Source organism: Oncorhynchus clarkii, unplaced genomic scaffold (genome assembly GCF_045791955.1).
Source record: "Oncorhynchus clarkii lewisi isolate Uvic-CL-2024 unplaced genomic scaffold, UVic_Ocla_1.0 unplaced_contig_8629_pilon_pilon, whole genome shotgun sequence".
Classification (NCBI taxonomy): domain Eukaryota; kingdom Metazoa; phylum Chordata; class Actinopteri; order Salmoniformes; family Salmonidae; genus Oncorhynchus; species Oncorhynchus clarkii.
In genome coordinates this window covers 282,501-305,000 of record NW_027257957.1, presented here as the reverse complement: position 1 = coordinate 305,000, position 22,500 = coordinate 282,501, and the positions used below count along the sequence as shown (strand labels likewise).

At 43.6% G+C, this 22,500-nt stretch overlaps 1 protein-coding gene across 2 annotated transcripts in view; it reads right to left on the bottom strand.

Annotated features, from left to right (window-relative positions):
• LOC139394262 (RNA-binding motif, single-stranded-interacting protein 3-like) overlaps positions 1-22,500 on the bottom strand; it is a 162,335-nt gene that overhangs the window by 36,594 nt on the left and 103,241 nt on the right. For both annotated transcript variants that reach the window (XM_071142286.1, XM_071142287.1), the window contains exon 4: positions 16,518-16,609. In XM_071142286.1, coding sequence (XP_070998387.1) covers positions 16,518-16,609 — 92 coding nt within the window. The remainder of the gene's footprint in view (positions 1-16,517; positions 16,610-22,500) is intronic.

Here is a 22,500-nt window from a genome sequence, read left to right as displayed (position 1 = left end):
AGAGAGAGATGGAGAGAGAGATGGAGATTGAGAGAGAGAGAGAGAGAGAGATGGAGATCGAGAGAGAGAGAGAGAGATGGAGAACGAGAGAGAGAGAGAGCGAGAGAGAGAGAGAGAGATGGAGAGCGAGAGAGATGGAGAGCGAGAGAGAGAGAGAGATGGAGATGGAGAGAGAGAGAGCGAGAGAGAGAGAGAGATGGAGAGCGAGAGAGAGAGAGATGGAGAGCGAGAGAGAGAGAGAGATGGAGAGAGAGATATGGAGAGAGAGAGAGAGAGAGATGGCGAGAGAGAGAGATGGAGATTGAGGGAGAGAGATGGAGAGAGAGCGAGAGGGAGAGAGGTTGAGTCAGCAGAAAATGCAGCAGTTTGTGTGTGTCTGTGTGTTTGTGTGTGTAGATCATTATAGAGCCAACTACACCTCCATCTGATTACCATTATACTCAAGGACACTACGTGGTAATAACCTTCCATCGACTCACATACATAACGTATGTACACATGAACTCACACACAAACCTCTTCATCGTCCTCTACATCAATCAGCCATCAACATAACGTATGTACACATGAACACACACACAAACCTCTTCATCGTCCTCTACAACGATCAGCCATCACCTCTACCATTCTGACCAGCAACATTAGAGGCCGAGCCTAGGTAACCAGGTAGCCAGGTGACCAGGTAGCCAGGTAACCAGGTAGCCAGGTGACCAGGTGACCAAGTAGTCAGGTAACCAGGTGACCAGGTAGCCAGGTGACCAGGTAGCCAGGTAGCCAGGTGACCAGGTAGCCAGGTAATCAAGTAATCAGGTAGCCAGGTAGCCAAGTAACTAGGTATCCAGGTAGCCAGGTAATCAGGTAGCCAGGTAACTAGGTAGCCAGGTAACTAGGCAGCCAGGTGACCAGCTGACCAGGTAACTAGGTTATCACCACAGTCCATGTCACACTATCTGAGGTGGCATCATCACAGTGCCATGTCACACTATCTGAGGTGGCATCACACTATCTGAGGTGGCATCATCACAGAGCCATGTCACACTATCTGAGGTGGCATCACACTATCTGAGGTGGCATCATCACAGAGCCATGTCACACTGAGGTGGCATCATCACAGTGCCATGTCACACTATCTGAGGTGGCATCATCACAGTGCCATGTCACACTATCTGAGGTGGCATCACCACAGTGCCATGTCACACTATCTGAGGTGGCATCACACTATCTGAGGTGGCATCATCACTGAGGTGGCATCACATATCATTGGTATAACTCAACTGACTGGCTGAATGCTGGCTGGCTGGTATAACTCAACTGACTGGCTGAATGATGGCTGGCTGGCTGGTATAACTCAACTGACTGGCTGAATGATGGCTGGCTGGCTGGTATAACTCAACTGACTGGCTGAATGCTGGCTGGCTAGCTGGTATAACTCAACTGACTGGCTGAATGCTGGCTGGCTGGTATAACTCAACTGACTGGCTGAATGCTGGCTGGTATAACTCAACTGACTGGCTGAATGCTGGCTGGTATAACTCAACTGACTGGCTGAATGCTGGCTGGTATAACTCAACTGACTGGCTGCATGCTGGCTGGTATAACAACTGACTGGCTGGCTGGCTGGTATAACTCAACAGACTGGCTGAATGCTGGCTGGTATAACAACTGACTGGCTGGCTGGCTGGTATAACTCAACCGACTGGTTGGATGCTGGCTGGTATAACTCACCTGACTGGCTGAATGCCGGCTGGTATAAATCAACTGACACTCTGAATGCTGGCTGGCTGGTATAACTCAACTGACTGGCTGAATGCTGGCTGGCTGGTTTAACTCAACTGACTGGCTGAATGATGGCTGGCTGGCTGGTATAACTCAACTGACTGGCTGAATGCTGGCTGGCTAGCTGGTATAACTCAACTGACTGGCTGAATGCTGGCTGGCTAGCTGGTATAACTCAACTGACTGGCTGAATGCTGGCTGTTATAACATAACCGACTGGTTTGATGCTGGCTGGTATAACTCAATTGACTGGCTGAATGCTGGCTGGTATAACTCAACTGACTGGCTGAATGCTGGCTGGCTGGTATCACTCAACTGACTGGCTGAATGATGGCTGGCTGGCTGGTATAACTCAACTGACTGGCTGAATGATGGCTGGCTGGTATAACTCAACTGACTGGCTGAATGCTGGCTGGCTAGCTGGTATAACTCAACTGACTGGCTGAATGCTGGCTGGCTGGTATAACTCAACTGACTGGCTGAATGCTGGCTGGTATAACTCAACTGACTGGCTGAATGCTGGCTGTTATAACTCAACTGACTGGCTGAATGCTGGCTGGTATAACAACTGACTGGCTGGCTGGCTGGTATAACTCAACTGACTGGCTGAATGCTGGCTGTTATAACTCAACTGACTGGCTGAATGATGGCTGGTATAACTCAACTGACTGGCTGCATGCTGGCTGGTATAACAACTGACTGGCTGGCTGGCTGGTATAACTCAACAGACTGGCTGAATGCTGGCTGATATAACTCAACTGACTGGCTGAATGCTGGCTGGTATAACTCAACTGACTGGCTGGTGGGCTGGTATAACTCAACTGACTGGCTGAATGCTGGCTGTTATAACTCAACTGACTGTCTGAATGCTGGCTGGTATAACAACTGACTGGCTGGCGGGCTGGTATAACTCAACTGACTGGCTGGCTCGCTGGTATAACTCAACCGACTGGCTGAATGCTGACTGGCTGAATGCTGGCTGGCTGGTGTAACAACTGACTGGCTGAATGCTGGCTGGTGTAACAACTGACTGGCTGAATGCTGACTGGTTTGTTTCTGATCTTGGGGAAAAGGAGTTTCATATTTCATATTATATTACATTAAAGTTGATTTAAGACGTTCTTCATAATGTTAATGCCTTTTTCTCCTTTTTTTGCTGATCTCTTTGTACTCTAGTCAAACTGGGTTTGGCTTGGTGTACTGTGTTGAATTTTGGAAGGATGGCTTCAGGGCATGTCTTTAATTGAGAAGTTAGGGGAGAAGAGGGGAGGACAGGAGATGAGGAGAGGAGAGGAGAGGAGAGGAGAGGAGAGGAGAGGAGAGGAGAGGAGAGGAGAGGAGAGGAGAGGAGAGGAGAGGAGAGGAGAGGAGAGGAGAGGAGAAGAGGGAATAGGAGAGGAGAGGCGAAGGGATAGAAGAGGAGAGAAGAGGAGATAGAAGAGGAGAGAAGAAGAGGAGATAAGTGAGGAGAGGAGAAGAGGGGATAGGAGAGAAAAGTATAAGAGGGGAGAGGAGAGGCGGGAAGAAGGGATAGGTGAGGAGATGAGAAGAGAAGAGGGGATAGGAGAGGAGAGGAGAAGGCGGGATAGGAGAGGGGAGGAGAAGAGGGGATAGGAGATGAGAGGAGAAGAGGGGATAGGAGAGGAGGGAAGAAGGGTTTGGCGAGGAGATGAGAAGAGAAGAGGGGATAGGAGAGGAGAGGAGAAGAGTGGATAGGAGAGGAGACGAGAGGAGAGGATTAACCTCCACATCTCTCTGTGCTGATTGAGAACTGCTCTTTGGAACGAATCGATGCTTCTCCCTACAAGTTGGTCTCAGCCTATTGTTCATGTGTGCTGGGAGAATGGAAGCTCTCTTTTCATTGTTACGTGCATCACATCCTGTTTAACAGCAGCATAACTACATGTGAACAAGCCCCTATTCACACACTTTAATAGGCATTTTCTTCCATGCCCTCATCTAAGTGCACACACAGTGGGGCAAAAAAAAGTATTTAGTCAGCCACCAATTGTGCAAGTTCTCCCACTTAACAAGATGAGAGAGGCCTGTAATTTTCATCATAGGTACACTTCAACTATGACGGACAAAATGAGAAAAGAAAATCCAGAAAATCACATTGTAGGATTTTTAATTAATTTATTTGCAAATTATGGTGGAAAATAAGTATTTGGTCAATAACAAAAGTTTATCTCAATACTTTGTTATATAACCTTTGTTGGCAATGACAGAGGTCAAACGTTTTCTGTAAGTCTTCACAAGGTTTCCACACACTGTTGCTGGTATTTTGGCCCATTCCTCCATGCAGATCTCCTCTAGAGCAGTGATGTTTTGGGGCTGTTGCTGGGCAACACGGACTTTCAACTCCCTCCAAAGATTTTCTATGGGGTTGAGATCTGGAGACTGGCTATGCCACTCCAGGACCTTGAAATACTTATTTGTCTTTCATAGTTGAATGGTACCTATGATGAAAACTACAGGCCTCTCTCATCTTTTTAAGTGGGAAAACTTGCACAATTGGTGGCTGACTAAATACTTTTTTTTGCCCCACTGTACGGTAGAAAATTACAAGATTATGTTTTAATACTGTTTATGCATCGAATAGCTTTGATTAGTACTCTGTCATCTGTGTCTGTGTGACTGAGTTGGGCCTCTGGGGCTTAACGCGGGCAATTGATTTAAGATGGCCTGGTGATAAAACCCTACAGCCTGCATTCCATTGAATGATTCGTGTCTGAGAAATGCTGGCATGTCTACCAGGGCCAGGTGAACCACCCCTCCCAGTTTCTCTCCCACACGCAGCAGATTAACACTGGACTTGTGAGGAGGACCCAGAGTCCCATGTTGCATTAGTATCTGTGTGTTATGGAGTGGCAAACTGAGAAGATGACCTTGTAAAATGATGACCCTGGTTCTCAGCGATCACTTCCGGGTGATTGTGGGTTCAAAGCGATCACTTCCGGGTGATTGTGGGTTCTCAGCGATCACTTCCGGGTGATTCTGGGTTCTCAGCGATCACTTCCGGGTGATTCTGGGTTCTCAGCGATCACTTCTGGGTGATTGTGGGTTCTCAGCGATCACTTCCGGGTGATTCTGGGTTCTCAGCGATCACTTCTGGGTGATTGTGGGTTCTCAGCGATCACTTCTGAGTGATTGTGGGTTCTCAGCGATCCCTTCCGAGTGATTGTGGGTTCTCAGCGATCACTTCTGGGTGATTGTGGGTTCTCAGCGATCACTTCCGGGTGATTGTGGGCTCTCAGCGATCACTTCCGGGTGATTGTTGACCAGCTCCATGGTCTTGAAGTCATCTAAAAGTCTCTCTCCTTTTGGCTATTAATATCCCGCGACAGGCAAAGACCTTTTTGTTGTCTTAAAGGGGCAGTGTTGTATTTTGAGACAGGCTTGAATAAGATACGTAGTCAACAGGCAGAGGGGAGCATATATGTCTGATTCTCTTGTAATAATGGTATTGAATAATAATAAGGCATTTTATTTTAGTGAAGTGGTTTCTGGCATCAAACAACTCAACAACATGTCCAGTCACCGTCTAGTCTGAAGGACAAGTGGATTAACAGGTTACGGTCAAAGATCGGCGTGTTTTTGTTCTTTCAAAAGTCTCATGGAATGTAAAACTACCATTGAACACCACACGTTGGCTCCTACTGTAGGCTGAATGACAGAACAGCTATTTACATGTTAAAATATTATGGGATTCATTGGCTCCTACTGTAGGCTGAATGATAGAACAGCTATTTACATGTTAACATATTATGGGATGCATTGGCTCTTACTGTAGGCTGAATGATAGAACAGCTATTTACATGTTAAAATATTATGGGATGCATTGGCTCCTACTGTAGGCTGAATGATAGAACAGCTATTTACATGTTAAAATATTATGGGATGCATTGGCTCTTACTGTAGGCTGAATGATAGAACAGCTATTTACATGTTAAAATATTATGGGATGCATTGGCTCCTACTGTAGGCTGAATGATAGAACAGCTATTTACATGTTAAAATATTATGGGATGCATTGGTTCCTACTGTAGGCTGAATGATAGAACAGCTATTTACATGTTAACATATTATGGGATGCATTGGCTCTTACTGTAGGCTGAATGATAGAACAGCTATTTACATGTTAAAATATTATGGGATGCATTGGCTCCTACTGTAGGCTGAATGATAGAACAGCTATTTACATGTTAAAATATTATGGGATGCATTGGCTCCTACTGTAGGCTGAATGATAGAACAGCTATTTATATGTTAAAATATTATGGGATGCATTGGCTCCTACTGTAGGCTGAATGATAGAACAGCTATTTACATGTTAAAATATTATGGGATGCATTGGCTCCTACTGTAGGCTGAATGACAGAACAGCTATTTATATGTTAAAATATTATGGGATGCATTGGCTCCTACTGTAGGCCGAATGACAGAACAGCTATTTACATGTTAACATATTATGGGATGCATTGGCTCCTACTGTAGGCTGAATGATAGAACAGCTATTTACATGTTAAAATATTATGGGATGCATTGGCTCCTACTGTAGGCTGAATGACAGAACAGCTATTTACATGTTAAAATATTATGGGATGCATTGGCTCCTACTGTAGGCTGAATGATAGAACAGCTATTTACATGTTAAAATATTATGGGATGCATTGGTTCCTACTGTAGGCTGAATGATAGAACAGCTATTTACATGTTAAAATATTATGGGATGCATTGGCTCCTACTGTAGGCCGAATGACAGAACAGCTATTTACATGTTAAAATATTATGGGATGCATTGGTTCCTACTGTAGGCTGAATGATAGAACAGCTATTTACATGTTAAAATATTATGGGATGCATTGGCTCCTACTGTAGGCTGAATGACAGAACAGCTATTTACATGTTAAAATATTATGGGATGCATTGGCTCCTACTGTAGGCTGAATGATAGAACAGCTATTTACATGTTAAAATATTATGGGATGCATTGGTTCCTACTGTAGGCTGAATGATAGAACAGCTATTTACATGTTAAAATATTATGGGATGCATTGGCTCCTACTGTAGGCTGAATGATAGAACAGCTATTTACATGTTAAAATGTTATGGGATGCATTGGCTCCTACTGTAGGCTGAATGATAGAACAGCTATTTACATGTTAAAATATTATGGGATGCATTGGTTCCTACTGTAGGCTGAATGATAGAACAGCTATTTACATGTTAAAATACTATGGGATGCATTGGCTCCTACTGTAGGCTGAATGATAGAACAGCTATTTACATGTTAAAATATTATGGGATGCATTGGCTCCTACTCTAGGCTGAATGATAGAACAGCTATTTACATGTTAAAATATTGTGGGATGCATTGGCTCCTACTGTAGGCTGAATGATAGAACAGCTATTTACATGTTAAAATATTATGGGATGCATTGGCTCCTACTGTAGGCTGAATGATAGAACAGCTATTTACATGTTAAAATATTATGGGATGCATTGGCTCCTACTGTAGGCTGAATGATAGAACAGCTATTTACATGTTAAAATATTATGGGATGCATTGGCTCCTACTGTAGGCTGAATGATAGAACAGCTATTTACATGTTAAAATATTATGGGATGCATTGGCTCCTACTGTAGACCGAATGATAGAACAGCTATTTACATGTTAACATATTATGGGATGCATTGGCTCCTACTGTAGGCTGAATGATAGAACAGCTATTTACATGTTAAAATATTATGGGATGCATTGGCTCCTACTGTAGGCCGAATGACAGAACAGCTATTTACATGTTAAAATATTATGGGATGCATTGGCTCCTACTGTAGGCCGAATGACAGAACAGCTATTTACATGTTAAAATGTTATGGGATGCAATGGCTCCTACTGTAGGCTGAATGATAGAACAGCTATTTACATGTTAAAATATTATGGGATGCATTGGCTCCTACTGTAGGCTGAATGATAGAACAGCTATTTACATGTTAAAATATTATGGGATGCATTGGCTCCTACTGTAGGCTGAATGACAGAACAGCTATTTACATGTTAAAATATTATGGGATGCATTGGCTCTTACTGTAGGCTGAATGACAGAACAGCTATTTACATGTTCAAATATTATGGGCTGCATTTTCTGCAATGTTTTTCTCCACTCTGATAGGTCACTCTGATAGGTCACTCTGATAGGCCACTCTGATAGGTCACTGGCGTTCTAATGGATAGTTATTTGTGTCCTGATGTTGTCTGGTAGTTACTGGTGTCCTGATGGATAGTTACTGGTGTCCTGATGGATAGTTACCGTTGTCCTGATGTTGTCTGGTGTTTACTGGTGTCCTGATGGATAGTTACTGGTGTCCTGATGTTGTCTGGTGTTTACTGGTGTCCTGATGTTGTTTGGTGGTTACTAGTGTCCTGATGGATAGTTACTGGTGTCCTGATGTTGTCTGGTAGTTACTGGTGTCCTGATGTTGTCTGGTGGTTACTGGTGTCCTGATGGATAGTTACTGGTGTCCTGATGGATAGTTACTGGTGTCCTGATGTTGTCTGGTGTTTACTGGTGTCCTGATGTTGTTTGGTGGTTACTAGTGTCCTGATGGATAGTTACTGGTGTCCTGATGTTGTCTGGTAGTTACTGGTGTCCTGATGTTGTCTGGTGGTTACTGGTGTCCTGATGGATAGTTACTGGTGTCCTGATGGATAGTTACTGGTGTCCTGATGTTGTCTGGTGTTTACTGGTGTCCTGATGTTGTTTGGTGGTTACTAGTGTCCTGATGGATAGTTACTGGTGTCCTGATGTTGTCTGGTAGTTACTGGTGTCCTGATGTTGTCTGGTGGTTACTGGTGTCCTGATGGATAGTTACTGGTGTCCTGATGGATAGTTACTGGTGTCCTGATGTTGTCTGGTGTTTACTGGTGTCCTGATGTTGTCTGGTGTCCTGATGGATAGTTACTGGTGTCCTGATGTTGTTTGGTGGTTACTGGTGTCCTGATGTTGTTTGGTGGGTACTGGTGTCCTGATGGATAGTTACTGGTGTCCTGATGTTGTCTGGTGTTTACTGGTGTCCTGATGTTGTCTGGTGTTTACTGGTGTCCTGATGGATAGTTACTGGTGTCCTGATGTTGTCTGGTGTTTACTGGTGTCCTGATGTTGTTTGGTGGTTACTAGTGTCCTGATGGATAGTTACTGGTGTCCTGATGTTGTCTGGTAGTTACTGGTGTCCTGATGTTGTCTGGTGGTTACTGGTGTCCTGATGGATAGTTACTGGTGTCCTGATGGATAGTTACTGGTGTCCTGATGTTGTCTGGTGTTTACTGGTGTCCTGATGTTGTTTGGTGGTTACTAGTGTCCTGATGGATAGTTACTGGTGTCCTGATGTTGTCTGGTAGTTACTGGTGTCCTGATGTTGTCTGGTGGTTACTGGTGTCCTGATGGATAGTTACTGGTGTCCTGATGGATAGTTACTGGTGTCCTGATGTTGTCTGGTGTTTACTGGTGTCCTGATGTTGTTTGGTGGTTACTAGTGTCCTGATGGATAGTTACTGGTGTCCTGATGTTGTCTGGTAGTTACTGGTGTCCTGATGTTGTCTGGTGGTTACTGGTGTCCTGATGGATAGTTACTGGTGTCCTGATGGATAGTTACTGGTGTCCTGATGTTGTCTGGTGTTTACTGGTGTCCTGATGTTGTCTGGTGTCCTGATGGATAGTTACTGGTGTCCTGATGTTGTTTGGTGGTTACTGGTGTCCTGATGTTGTTTGGTGGGTACTGGTGTCCTGATGGATAGTTACTGGTGTCCTGATGTTGTCTGGTGTTTACTGGTGTCCTGATGTTGTCTGGTGTTTACTGGTGCTCTAATGGATAGTTACTGGTGTCCTGACAGTGAGTTGTTGGGTTGAAACCACAGGTCCTGATCCAGGATCAGCTAGAGGAAGTTAGGATGAACCACAACCCCCGGACTGGCTGTGAGACAGGCTGGAGTGTATCCCAAACCTCCCTTCCTTCCATCCTTCCCTTTCATGTTCCTGCCTAGAACACTCTGTTCCCTTAAACAGCAGCAGCAGCTGTTACTACACTACTGACTTTGTCCCTTGTTGCTGTTGTGAGCGTGACCTTGTAGAGACATGACACTGTCTGTCTGTCTGTGTCTGTCTGTGTCTGTCTCTGTCTCTGTCTGTGACTCTGTCTGTCTGTCTGTCTGTCTGTCTGTCTGTCTGTCTGTCTGTCTGTCTGTCTGTCTGTCTCTCCCCCAGGCAACCCCTACTCAGCCCCCCTTTGTTGTCTGAGGCTGTCCTTGGTGGATGAGTATCTGGTACTCAGGCTGTTTTCTGAGGGCTCTTAGTCCTCTCTCTGTCTGCTCTTCTCCAGGCCCAGTCCATCCCAACCCATTCACAGGTCCCTGGGTTCCCTCACTGGGATGATTGAGTGAGGCTGGTTTGACAGGCTGTGTCTGAGTGGTCCCCACTAAAAGCCCTCTCCTCTCCCACGCAGCTGCTAATGCAGGCCCACTGAGATCTGGAGGCTTGGAGTTACTCTCATTCAGACTACTTTACCCATAATTCCATTGGGGACTGTCCTCGCCTCTGAAGCACACAAACCCCATCTTCTCCCATTATCTAAATTTCACCTGTCCATTTACCTCTGGCCATCAGACATGAAGATAGAACACATGTCCTGGACGGGGCCAGCTACAGTGGAGAGTTAAGGGTTAAACTGGTACAACTATACATGTAAACGACCAGCTACGGGTTAAACTGGTACAACTCCACATGTAAACGACCAGCTACAGTGGAGAGATAAGGGTTAAACTGGTACAACTACACATGTAAACAACCAGCTACAGTGGAGAGTTAAGGGTTAAACTGGTACAACTATACATGTAAACGGCCAGCTACAATGGAGAGTTAAGGGTTAAACTGGTACACTACACTTGTAAACAACCAGCTATAGTGGAGAGTTAAGGGTTAAACTGGTACAACTACACTTGTAAACAACCAGCTATAGTGGAGAGTTAAGGGTTAAACTGGTACAACTACACATGTAAACGTCCAGAAAGGAAAGACATCTGTGGGCTGTATTCCCTGATGTTGGGTTGTGAACAGATAAAGTACAGGGGATTGTTGAACAATACAACAGGAGAACAGGGGATTGTTGAACAATACAACAGGAGAACAGGGGATTGTTGTACAATACAACAGGAGAACAGGGGATTGTTGAACAATACAACAGGAGAACAGGGGATTGTTGTACAATACAACAGGAGAACAGGGGATTGTTGTACAATACAACAGGAGAACAGGGGATTGTTGAACAATACAACAGGAGAACAGGGGATTGTTGTACAATACAACAGGAGAACAGGGGATTGTTGAACAATACAACAGGAGAACAGGGGATTGTTGTACAATACAACAGGAGAACAGGGGATTGTTGTACAATACAACACGAGAACAGGGGATTGTTGTACAATACAACAGGAGAACAGGGGATTGTTGAACAATACAACAGGAGAACAGGGGATTGTTGTACAATACAACAGGAGAACAGGGGATTGTTGAACAATACAACAGGAGAACAGGGGATTGTTGAACAATACAACAGGAGAACAGGGGATTGTTGTACAATACAACAGGAGAACAGGGGATTGTTGAACAATACAACAGGAGAACAGGGGATTGTTGTACAATACAACAGGAGAACAGGGGATTGTTGAACAATACAACAGGAGAACAGGGGATTGTTGAACAATACAACGGGAGAACAGGGGATTGCTGAACAATACAACGGGAGAACAGGGGATTGCTGAACAATACAACGAGAGACCAGGGGATTGTTGAACAATACAACGGGAGAAGAAGTGATTATGTTTTCCAAAGCTGGGGACATTTCATGTTTGAAATAAGAGTGAGAGACAGAGACAGAGAGAGACAGAGAGAGAGAGAGACAGAGAGAGAGACAGAGAGAGAGAGACAGAGAGAGAGAGAGACAGAGAGAGAGACAGAGAGAGAGAGACAGAGAGAGACAGAGAGAGAGAGACAGAGAGAGAGAGAGACAGAGAGAGAGACAGAGAGAGAGAGACAGAGAGAGAGAGAGAGAGAGAGAGAGAGAGAGACAGAGAGAGAGAGACAGAGAGAGAGAGAGAGAGAGAGAGAGAGTCCTGTACTCTTTTTTTCCCCCAAAACATGACAGACATCACTAACTCCAGCCATCACTAACTCCAGCCATCACTAACTTCAGCCATCACTAACTTCAGCCAACACTAACTCCAGCCATCACTAACTCCAGCCATCACTAACTCCAGCCATCACTAAACAGCCATCACTAAACAGCCATCACCAACTTCAGCCATCACTAACTCCAACCATCCATTTCAGCCATCACTAACTTCAGCCATCACTAAACAGCCATCACTAAACAGCCATCACCAACTTCAGCCATCACTAACTCCAACCATCCATTTCAGCCATAACTAACTTCAGCCATCACTAACTCCAGCCATCACTAAACAGCCATCACTAAACAGTCATCCCTAAACAGCCATAACTAAACAGCCATCACTAAACAGCCATCACTAAACAGTCATCCCTAAACAGCCATAACTAAACAGCCATCACTAAACAGCCATCACTAAACAGCCATCACTAAACAGCCATCACTAAACAGTCATAACTAAACAGCCATCACTAAACAGTCATCACTAAACAGTCATCACTAAACAGTCATCACCCAGTCAGTCCACCACACTATAAAAGACGAGGCATCTGTTTTCAATCAATCAGCCAGAGACCACACCACACTGAAAGCTGGCAACACAACACAGAGCAGTCCCGGTGGAATGTCGTTCATGATGTTGTCAACAGCAATAGAAGGAAAGAGACAAAGACTGAAGGATGTGAGGGAGAGATAATGCTGATAATATCCCCACGGGGAGGTACTACTGATGGAAACCTAGAGAGAAACAGGTACAAGGGGTCACATGCAGACAGTGACAGGAGACCCTGGTCAAGGTCAGGTCAGTAATTAGTGTGCTGGAGCCTGTACCCCCCCCTCCTCTCCTCCTCTCGCTCCCCTCTCCTCCTCTCCATTCTCTCCCCTCTCCTCCCCTCTCTCTCTCTCCTCCTCCCCTCCTCTCCCCTCTCTCCCCCCAACTCCACCTCTCTCACTCCCCTCTCCTCCTCTCCCCCCCTCTACTCTCTCCCCCCAACTCCACCTCTCTCACTCCCCTCTCCTCCTCTCCCCCCCCCCCTCCTCCTCTCCCCCCTCACCTGCTCCTCTCTCTCTCCCCTCTCCTCGTCCACTTCCCCTCTCTCCCCTCTCCTCTCCTTTCTCCTCTCCTGTCTCTCCTCTCCCCTCTCTCTGTCCTCAGCAGTGTTGCTAATAACTCTGTGGGAGCAACACATGCTGTGGAGACTGTCATAGTGGCTGACACAGAGGTCACAGACACTAATAACCATCCACTCCATCCCTTAAAATCAACATAAGATATAGTCGGCCTAGTTGAATCACTGTGCACACTGATAGCAAAGAGATAAGGGTGGATGAGAGAGAGAGAGAGAGAGAGAGAGAGAGAGAGAGAGAGAGAGAATGCAGGACATGTTTAATGAGTAACACTAGTGTATAGGGATCTAATCTAAGAGGAGCCTTCCAGCTGCACCCCTAATCACCATTACAGTCTATAGTCTCATAAACTGGGAGGAAGAGAGAGGAGAGGAGTGGGGAGGGGAGGAGAGGAGAGGAGAGGGGAGGGCATTAGGGGAGAGGAGATGAGAGGAGATGAGATGAGAGGAGATGAGAGGAGATGAGAGGAGATGAGAGGAGATGAGAGGAGAGGAGAGGAGAGGAGAGGAGAGGAGAGGCATCACCACTACAGTATAATAACCTGAGCCAGCACATGGCAGGACAGAGGAGAAGGTTTACACAGACACATTATACCACTGAACTAACAGAGTGGCTGAATAGTTTCTCTTCAATTCAACTATTTATGGCATAAATATAATACAAGTGAGAGGATCATTAAAATGATTACTCTAGTCAAACTGTTTGTTTATCCAACGAGCTAATCTTTTCAACAAACAGCTTTTCAGTAACACTCTAACCAAGACATTGACAATCACCTCCAAAGCGCAAACCAACACGTCCAACCATCTTACCAAGGTTCTGTGAGAAAGGAAAGGATTGAGACGTCTGAGATAATAGATAACATTCAAGATGTAACAGGAAGTTCAAGATGTAACCTTTCACTGAAAGCTGGAGAGAGAGGAGGAGAGAGAGAGGAGTGAGGAGAAGAGAGTGAGAGAGGAGAGAGGAGGAGACATGAGGAGAGATGAGAGGAGGAGAGAGAGAGAGGAGGAGAGAGGAGAGGAGGAAAGAGGAGAGAGGAGAGAGGAGGAGAGAGGAGAAGAGGAGGAAAGAGGAGGAGAGAGGGAGAAGAGAGGAGAGAGGAGGAGAGAGGAGGAGAGATGAGGAGAGAGGAGAAGAGATGAGGAGAGAGGAGGAGAGATGAGGAGAGAGGAGGAGAAGCTGTTTACCTTGTTGCTGTTGTGAGCGTGAAATTGTAGAGACATGACACTGCCTGCCTGCCTGCCTGCCTGCCTGCCTGCCTGCCTGCCTGCCTGCCTGCCTGCCTGCCTGCCTGCCTGCCTGCCTGCCTGCCTGCCTGCCTGCCTGCCTGCCTGCCTGCCTGCCTGCCTGCCTGCCTGCCTGCCTGCCTGCCTGCCTGCCTGCCTGCCTGCCTGCCTGCCTGCCTGCCTGCCTGCCTGCCTGCCTGCCTGCCTGCCTGCCTGCCTGCCTGCCTGCCTGCCTGCCTGCCTGCCTGCCTGCCTGCCTGCCTGCCTGCCTGCCTGCCTGCCTGTATATATATACAAAGCTATTGGTTTTGTAAGGAAACCAGGCTATTCAGTCTCTCTCTCTCTCTCTCTCTCTCTAATACGAAGCTATTTGTTTTGTAAGGAAACCAGGCTATTCAGTCTCTCTCTCTCTCTCTCTCTCTCTCTCTCTAATACAAAGCTATTGGTTCTGTAAGGAAACCAGGCTATTCAGTCTCTCTCTCTCTAATACAAAGCTATTGGTTCTGTAAGGAAACCAGGCTATTCAGTCTCTCTCTCTCTCTAATACAAAGCTATTGGTTCTGTAAGGAAACCAGGCCATTCAGTCTCTCTCTCTCTCTCTCTCTCTCTCTCTCTCTCTCTCTCTCTCTCTCTCTAATACAAAGCTATTGGTTCTGTAAGGAAACCAGGCTATTCAGTCTCTCTCTCTCTCTAATACAAAGCTATTGGTTCTGTAAGGAAACCAGGCTATTCAGTCTCTCTCTCTCTCTAATACAAAGCTATTGGCTCTGTAAGGAAACCAGGCCATTCAGTCTCTCTCTCTCTCTCTCTCTCTCTCTCTCTCTCTCTCTCTCTCTCTCTCTCTCTCTCTAATACAAAGCTATTGGTTCTGTAAGGAAACCAGGCTATTCAGTCTCTCTCTCTCTCTAATACAAAGCTATTGGTTCTGTAAGGAAACCAGGCTATTCAGTCTCTCTCTCTCTCTAATACAAAGCTATTGGTTGTGTAAGGAACCCAGGCTATTCAGTCTCTCTCCACCAATCCAGAGCTGACTGTATCCTACAGTGTACTGGTCAATAGGTTCTACTGAATATGAAGATACAGTGCATTCTGTAAGTATTCAGACCCCTTGACTTTTTCCACATTTTGTTACATTACAGCCTTATTCTAAAATGGATTGAATTAATGTTTGTCCTCGTCAATATACACACAATACAATACCCCATAATGACAAAGCGAATTTTAGCATATGTAAAAAAAACTAAAAAAATGAAATACCTTCTTTGAAACCTGATCTAACATCTCTGGAGAGACCTGAAAATAGCTGTGCAGCGACGCTGCCCATCCAACCTGACAGAGCTTGAGAGGATCTGCAGAGAAGAATGGGAGAAACTCCCCAAATACAGGTGTGCCAAGCTTGTAGCGTCATACCCAAGAAGACTTGAGTCTGTAATCGCTGCCAAAGGTGCTTCAACATAGTACTGAGTAAAGGGTCTGAATACTTATGGAAAGGTGATATTAACTTTTGCATTTTTTTTACACATTTGCAAACATTTCTAAAAACCTGTTTGCTTTGTCATTATGGGGTATTGTGATGTCATTATGGGGTATTGTGATGTCATTATGGGGTATTGTGATGTCATTATGGGGTGTTGTGATGTCATTAGGGGGGGTATTGTGTGTAGCTTGATGAGGGGGGGATGATTTAATACATGTTAGAATAAGGATGTAACGTAACAAAATGTGGAAAAAGAGGCCTGAATCTCTCACTATCACCATCACCCTCATCCTAGCGAGTACCTATACTTCATCCTCATCACAGTGAGTACCTGTACCTCATCCTCATCACAGTGAGTACCTGTACCCCATCATCACCCTCATCACAGTGAGTACCTGTACCTCACCTTCATCCTCATCACAGTGAGTACCTGTACCCCATCATCGCCCTCATCACAGTGAGTATCTGTACCTCACCCTCATCCTCATCAGAGTGAGTACCTGTACCTCATCCTCATCACAGTGAGTACCTGTACCTCATCCTCATCAAAGTGAGTACCTGTACCTCACCATCACCCTCATCACAGTGAGTGCCTGTACCTCATCCTCATCACAGTGAGTACCTGTACCTCACCCTCATCCTCATCACAGTGAGTACCTGTACCTCATCACAGTGAGTACCTGTACCTTGGCCATCTGTGCCTGGACTCCGCTCGCCTTTAGAGAGGCTACAGCTTTCTGGGCTGCTGTCTGGGTGTCAAAGTCCACAAAGCCATATCCTGCAGAGGGAGAGACACAGAGGTTCACATGAACAAGCCATATCCTGCAGAGGGAGAGACACAGAGGTTCACATGAACAAGCCATATCCTGCAGAGGGAGAGACACAGAGGTTCACATGAACAAGCCATATCCTGCAGAGGGAGAGACACAGAGGTTCACATGAACAAGCCATATCCTGCAGAGGGAGAGACACAGAGGTTCACATGAGCAACAGTCTAAGTGGATTATAGCACCATGTAAAGTGTCTAGACTCAAAACGCCCAGTAATGTCGCCTTTCTCCAAAGAGTCTGTCCAGCTAAATCCTGTTAAATCCAGGGGAGGAACAGGAAACGACTATTTTGTGTGTTGTTTATGGCTGTCAACGATTTCCTCATGGAACAGGGTGATGCCTGCTCTGTGGTTTTCCTCTTGATCCGTCTAGGAGTTGAACTGTTCAACAGTACATACTAGACTATATGTGTTCTAGAACATACTGGGTACATACTAGACTATATGTGTTCTAGAACATACTGGGTACATACTAGACTATATGTGTTCTAGAACATACTGGGTACATACTAGACTATATGTGTTCTAGATTATACTGGGTACATACTAGACTATATGTGTTCTAGAACATACTGGGTACATACTAGACTATATGTGTTCTAGAACATACTGGGTACATACTAGACTATATGTGTTCTAGAACATACTGGGTACATACTAGACTATATGTGTTCTAGAACATACTGGGTACATACTAGACTATATGTGTTCTAGAACATACTGGGTACATACTAGACTATATGTGTTCTAGAACATACTGGGTACATACTAGACTATATGTGTTCTAGATTATACTGGGTACATACTAGACTGTATGTGTTCTAGATTATACTGGGTACATACTAGACTATATGTGTTCTAGAACATACTGGGTACATACTAGACTATATGTGTTCTAGAACATACTGGGTACATACTAGACTATATGTGTTCTAGAACATACTGGGTACATACTAGACTATATGTGTTCTAGAACGTACTGGGTACATACTAGACTATATGTGTTCTAGAACGTACTGGGTACATACTAGACTATATGTGTTCTAGAACATACTGGGTACATACTAGACGGTATGTGTTCTAGATTATACTGGGTACATACTAGACTATATGTGTTCTAGATTATACTGGGTACATACTAGACTATATGTGTTCTAGAACATACTGGGTACATACTAGACTATATGTGTTCTAGAACATACTGGGTACATACTAGACTATATGTGTTCTAGATTATACTGGGTACATACTAGACTATATGTGTTCTAGAACATACTGGGTACATACTAGACTGTATGTGTTCTAGATTATACTGGGTACATACTAGACTATATGTGTTCTAGATTATACTGGGTACATACTAGACTATATGTGTTCTAGATTATACTGGGTACATACTAGACTATATGTGTTCTAGAACATACTGGGTACATACTAGACTATATGTGTTCTAGAACATACTGGGTACATACTAGACTATATGTGTTCTAGATTATACTGGGTACATACTAGACTATATGTGTTCTAGATTATACTGGGTACATACTAGACTATATGTGTTCTAGAACATACTGGGTACATACTAGACTATATGTGTTCTAGAACATACTGGGTACATACTAGACTATATGTGTTCTAGATTATACTGGGTACATACTAGACTATATGTGTTCTAGATTATACTGGGTACATACTAGACTATATGTGTTCTAGAACATACTGGGTACATACTAGACTATATGTGTTCTAGAACATACTGGGTACATACTAGACTATATGTGTTCTAGATTATACTGGGTACATACTAGACTATATGTGTTCTAGAACATACTGGGTACATACTAGACTATATGTGTTCTAGAACGTACTGGGTACATACTAGACTATATGTGTTCTAGAACGTACTGGGTACATACTAGACTATATGTGTTCTAGAACATACTGGGTACATACTAGACGGTATGTGTTCTAGATTATACTGGGTACATACTAGACTATATGTGTTCTAGATTATACTGGGTACATACTAGACTATATGTGTTCTAGAACATACTGGGTACATACTAGACTATATGTGTTCTAGAACATACTGGGTACATACTAGACTATATGTGTTCTAGATTATACTGGGTACATACTAGACTATATGTGTTCTAGAACATACTGGGTACATACTAGACTGTATGTGTTCTAGATTATACTGGGTACATACTAGACTATATGTGTTCTAGATTATACTGGGTACATACTAGACTATATGTGTTCTAGATTATACTGGGTACATACTAGACTATATGTGTTCTAGAACATACTGGGTACATACTAGACTATATGTGTTCTAGAACATACTGGGTACATACTAGACTATATGTGTTCTAGATTATACTGGGTACAAACTAGACTATATGTGTTCTAGATTATACTGGGTACATACTAGACTATATGTGTTCTAGAACATACTGGGTACATACTAGACTAAATGTGTTCTAGAACATACTGGGTACATACTAGACTATATGTGTTCTAGATTATACTGGGTACATACTAGACTATATGTGTTCTAGATTATACTGGGTACATACTAGACTATATGTGTTCTAGAACATACTGGGTACATACTAGACTATATGTGTTCTAGAACATACTGGGTACATACTAGACTATATGTGTTCTAGATTATACTGGGTACATACTAGACTATATGTGTTCTAGAACATACTGGGTACATACTAGACTATATGTGTTCTAGAACGTACTGGGTACATACTAGACTATATGTGTTCTAGAACATACTGGGTACATACTAGACTATATGTGTTCTAGAACATACTGGGTACATACTAGACTATATGTGTTCTAGATTATACTGGGTACATACTAGACTATATGTGTTCTAGAACATACTGGGTACATACTAGACTGTATGTGTTCTAGATTATACTGGGTACATACTAGACTATATGTGTTCTAGAACATACTGGGTACATACTAGACTATATGTGTTCTAGAACATACTGGGTACATACTAGACTATATGTGTTCTAGAACATACTGGGTACATACTAGACTATATGTGTTCTAGAACATACTGGGTACATACTAGAATATATGTGTTCTAGAACATACTGGGTACATACTAGACTATATGTGTTCTAGATTATACTGGGTACATACTAGACTATATGTGTTCTAGAACATACTGGGTACATACTAGACTATATGTGTTCTAGAACGTACTGGGTACATACTAGACTATATGTGTTCTAGAACGTACTGGGTACATACTAGACGGTATGTGTTCTAGAACATACTGGGTACATACTAGACTATATGTGTTCTAGAACGTACTGGGTACATACTAGACTATATGTGTTCTAGAACGTACTGGGTACATACTAGACTATATGTGTTCTAGAACATACTGGGTACATACTAGACTATATGTGTTCTAGATTATACTGGGTACATACTAGACTATATGTGTTCTAGATTATACTGGGTACATACTAGACTATATGTGTTCTAGAACGTACTGGGTACATACTAGACTATATGTGTTCTAGAACATACTGGGTACATACTAGACTATATGTGTTCTAGAACATACTGGGTACATACTAGACGGTATGTGTTCTAGAACATACTGGGTACATACTAGACTATATGTGTTCTAGAACGTACTGGGTACATACTAGACTATATGTGTTCTAGAACGTACTGGGTACATACTAGACGGTATGTGTTCTAGAACATACTGGGTACATACTAGACTATATGTGTTCTAGAACGTACTGGGTACATACTAGACTATATGTGTTCTAGAACGTACTGGGTACATACTAGACGGTATGTGTTCTAGAACATACTGGGTACATACTAGACTATATCTGTTCTAGAACATACTGGGTACATACTAGACTATATGTGTTCTAGAACATACTGGGTACATTCTAGACAGTATGTGTTCTAGATTATACTGGGTACATACTAGACTATATGTGTTCTAGAACATGCTGGGTACATACTAAACTAGATGTTTACATACTAGACTATATGTGTTCTAGAACATACTGGGTACATACTAGACTATATGTGTTCTAGAACATGCTGGGTACATACTAGACTGTATGTGTTCTAGAACAATCTGGGTACATACTAGACTGTATGTGTTCTAGAACATACTGGGTACATACTAGACTGTATGTGTTCTAGAACATACTGGGTACATACTAGACTATATGTGTTCCAGAACATACTGGGTACATACTAGACTATATGTGTTCTAGAACATGCTGGGTACATACTAGACTGTATGTGTTCTAGAACATACTGGGTACATACTAGACTGTATGTGTTCTAGAACATACTGGGTACATACTAGACTGTATGTGTTCCAGAACATACTGGGTACATACTAGACTGTATGTGTTCCAGAACATACTGGGTACATACTAGACTGTATGTGTTCCAGAACATACTGGGTACATACTAGACTGTGTTTCTAGCAGGCAGTCATCATGTCTACAGTACAGTACATACTAGACTCTAGAGTGTGTTTCTAGCAGGCAGTCATCATGTCTACAATACAGTACATACTAGACTCTAGTGTGTGTCTAGCAGGCAGTCATCATGTCTACAATACAGTACATACTAGACTCTAGAGTGTGTTTCTAGCAGGCAGTCATCATGTCTACAATACAGTACATACTAGACTCTAGTGTGTGTCTAGCAGGCAGTCATCATGTCTACAATACAGTACATGCTAGACTCTAGAGTGTGTTTCTAGCAGGCAGTCATCATGTCTACAATACAGTACATACTAGACTCTAGTGTGATTTTCTAGCAGGCAGTCATCGTGTCTACAATACAGTACATACTAGACTCTAGTGTGTGTCTAGCAGGCAGTCATCATGTCTACAATACAGTACATACTAGACTCTAGAGTGTGTTTCTAGCAGGCAGTCATCGTGTCTACAATACAGTACATACTAGACTCTAGAGTGTGTTTCTAGCAGGCAGTCATCATGTCTACAATACAGTACATACTAGACTCTAGAGTGTGTTTCTAGCAGGCAGTCATCATGTCTACAATACAGTACATACTAGACTCTAGTGTGTGTTTCTAGCAGGCAGTCATCGTGTCTTCAATACAGTACATATTAGACATACTAGACTCTAGAGTGTGTTACTAGCAGGCAGTCATTGTGTCTACACTACAGTACATACTAGACTCTAGAGTGTGTGTCTAGCAGGCAGTCATCGTGTCTACAATACAGTACATACTAGACTCTAGAGTGTGTTTCTAGCAGGCAGTCATCATGTCTACAATACAGTACATACTAGACTCTAGAGTGTGTGTCTAGCAGGCAGTCATCATGTCTACAATACAGTACATACTAGACTCTAGTGTGTGTCTAGCAGGCAGTCATCGTGTCTACAATACAGTACCTGCTAGACTCTATCTAGAGTGTGTTTCTAGCAGGAAGTGAGCGTGTCTAGCAGGCAGTCATCGTGTCCACAATACAGTACATGCTAGACTCTATCTAGAGTGTGTTTCTAGCAGGAAGTGAGCGTGTCTAGCAGGCAGTCATCGTGTCTACAATACAGTACATGCTAGACTCTAGAGTGTGTTCCTAGCAGGCAGTCATCATGTCTGCACTACAGTACATATTAGACTCTAGAGTGTGCAGCTGTTTTAGATTGTGTCTGCAGCTGTTTAATAGCTTGGTGTATTTCAGAGGGTTGGTCCATATGTTCCTGACATCCTCCACATTGCAGAGGAGACACACAGATGTTTCCATAGATGTGTCACAGGTCCAGTGAGAAATAAGATCTCTCAGT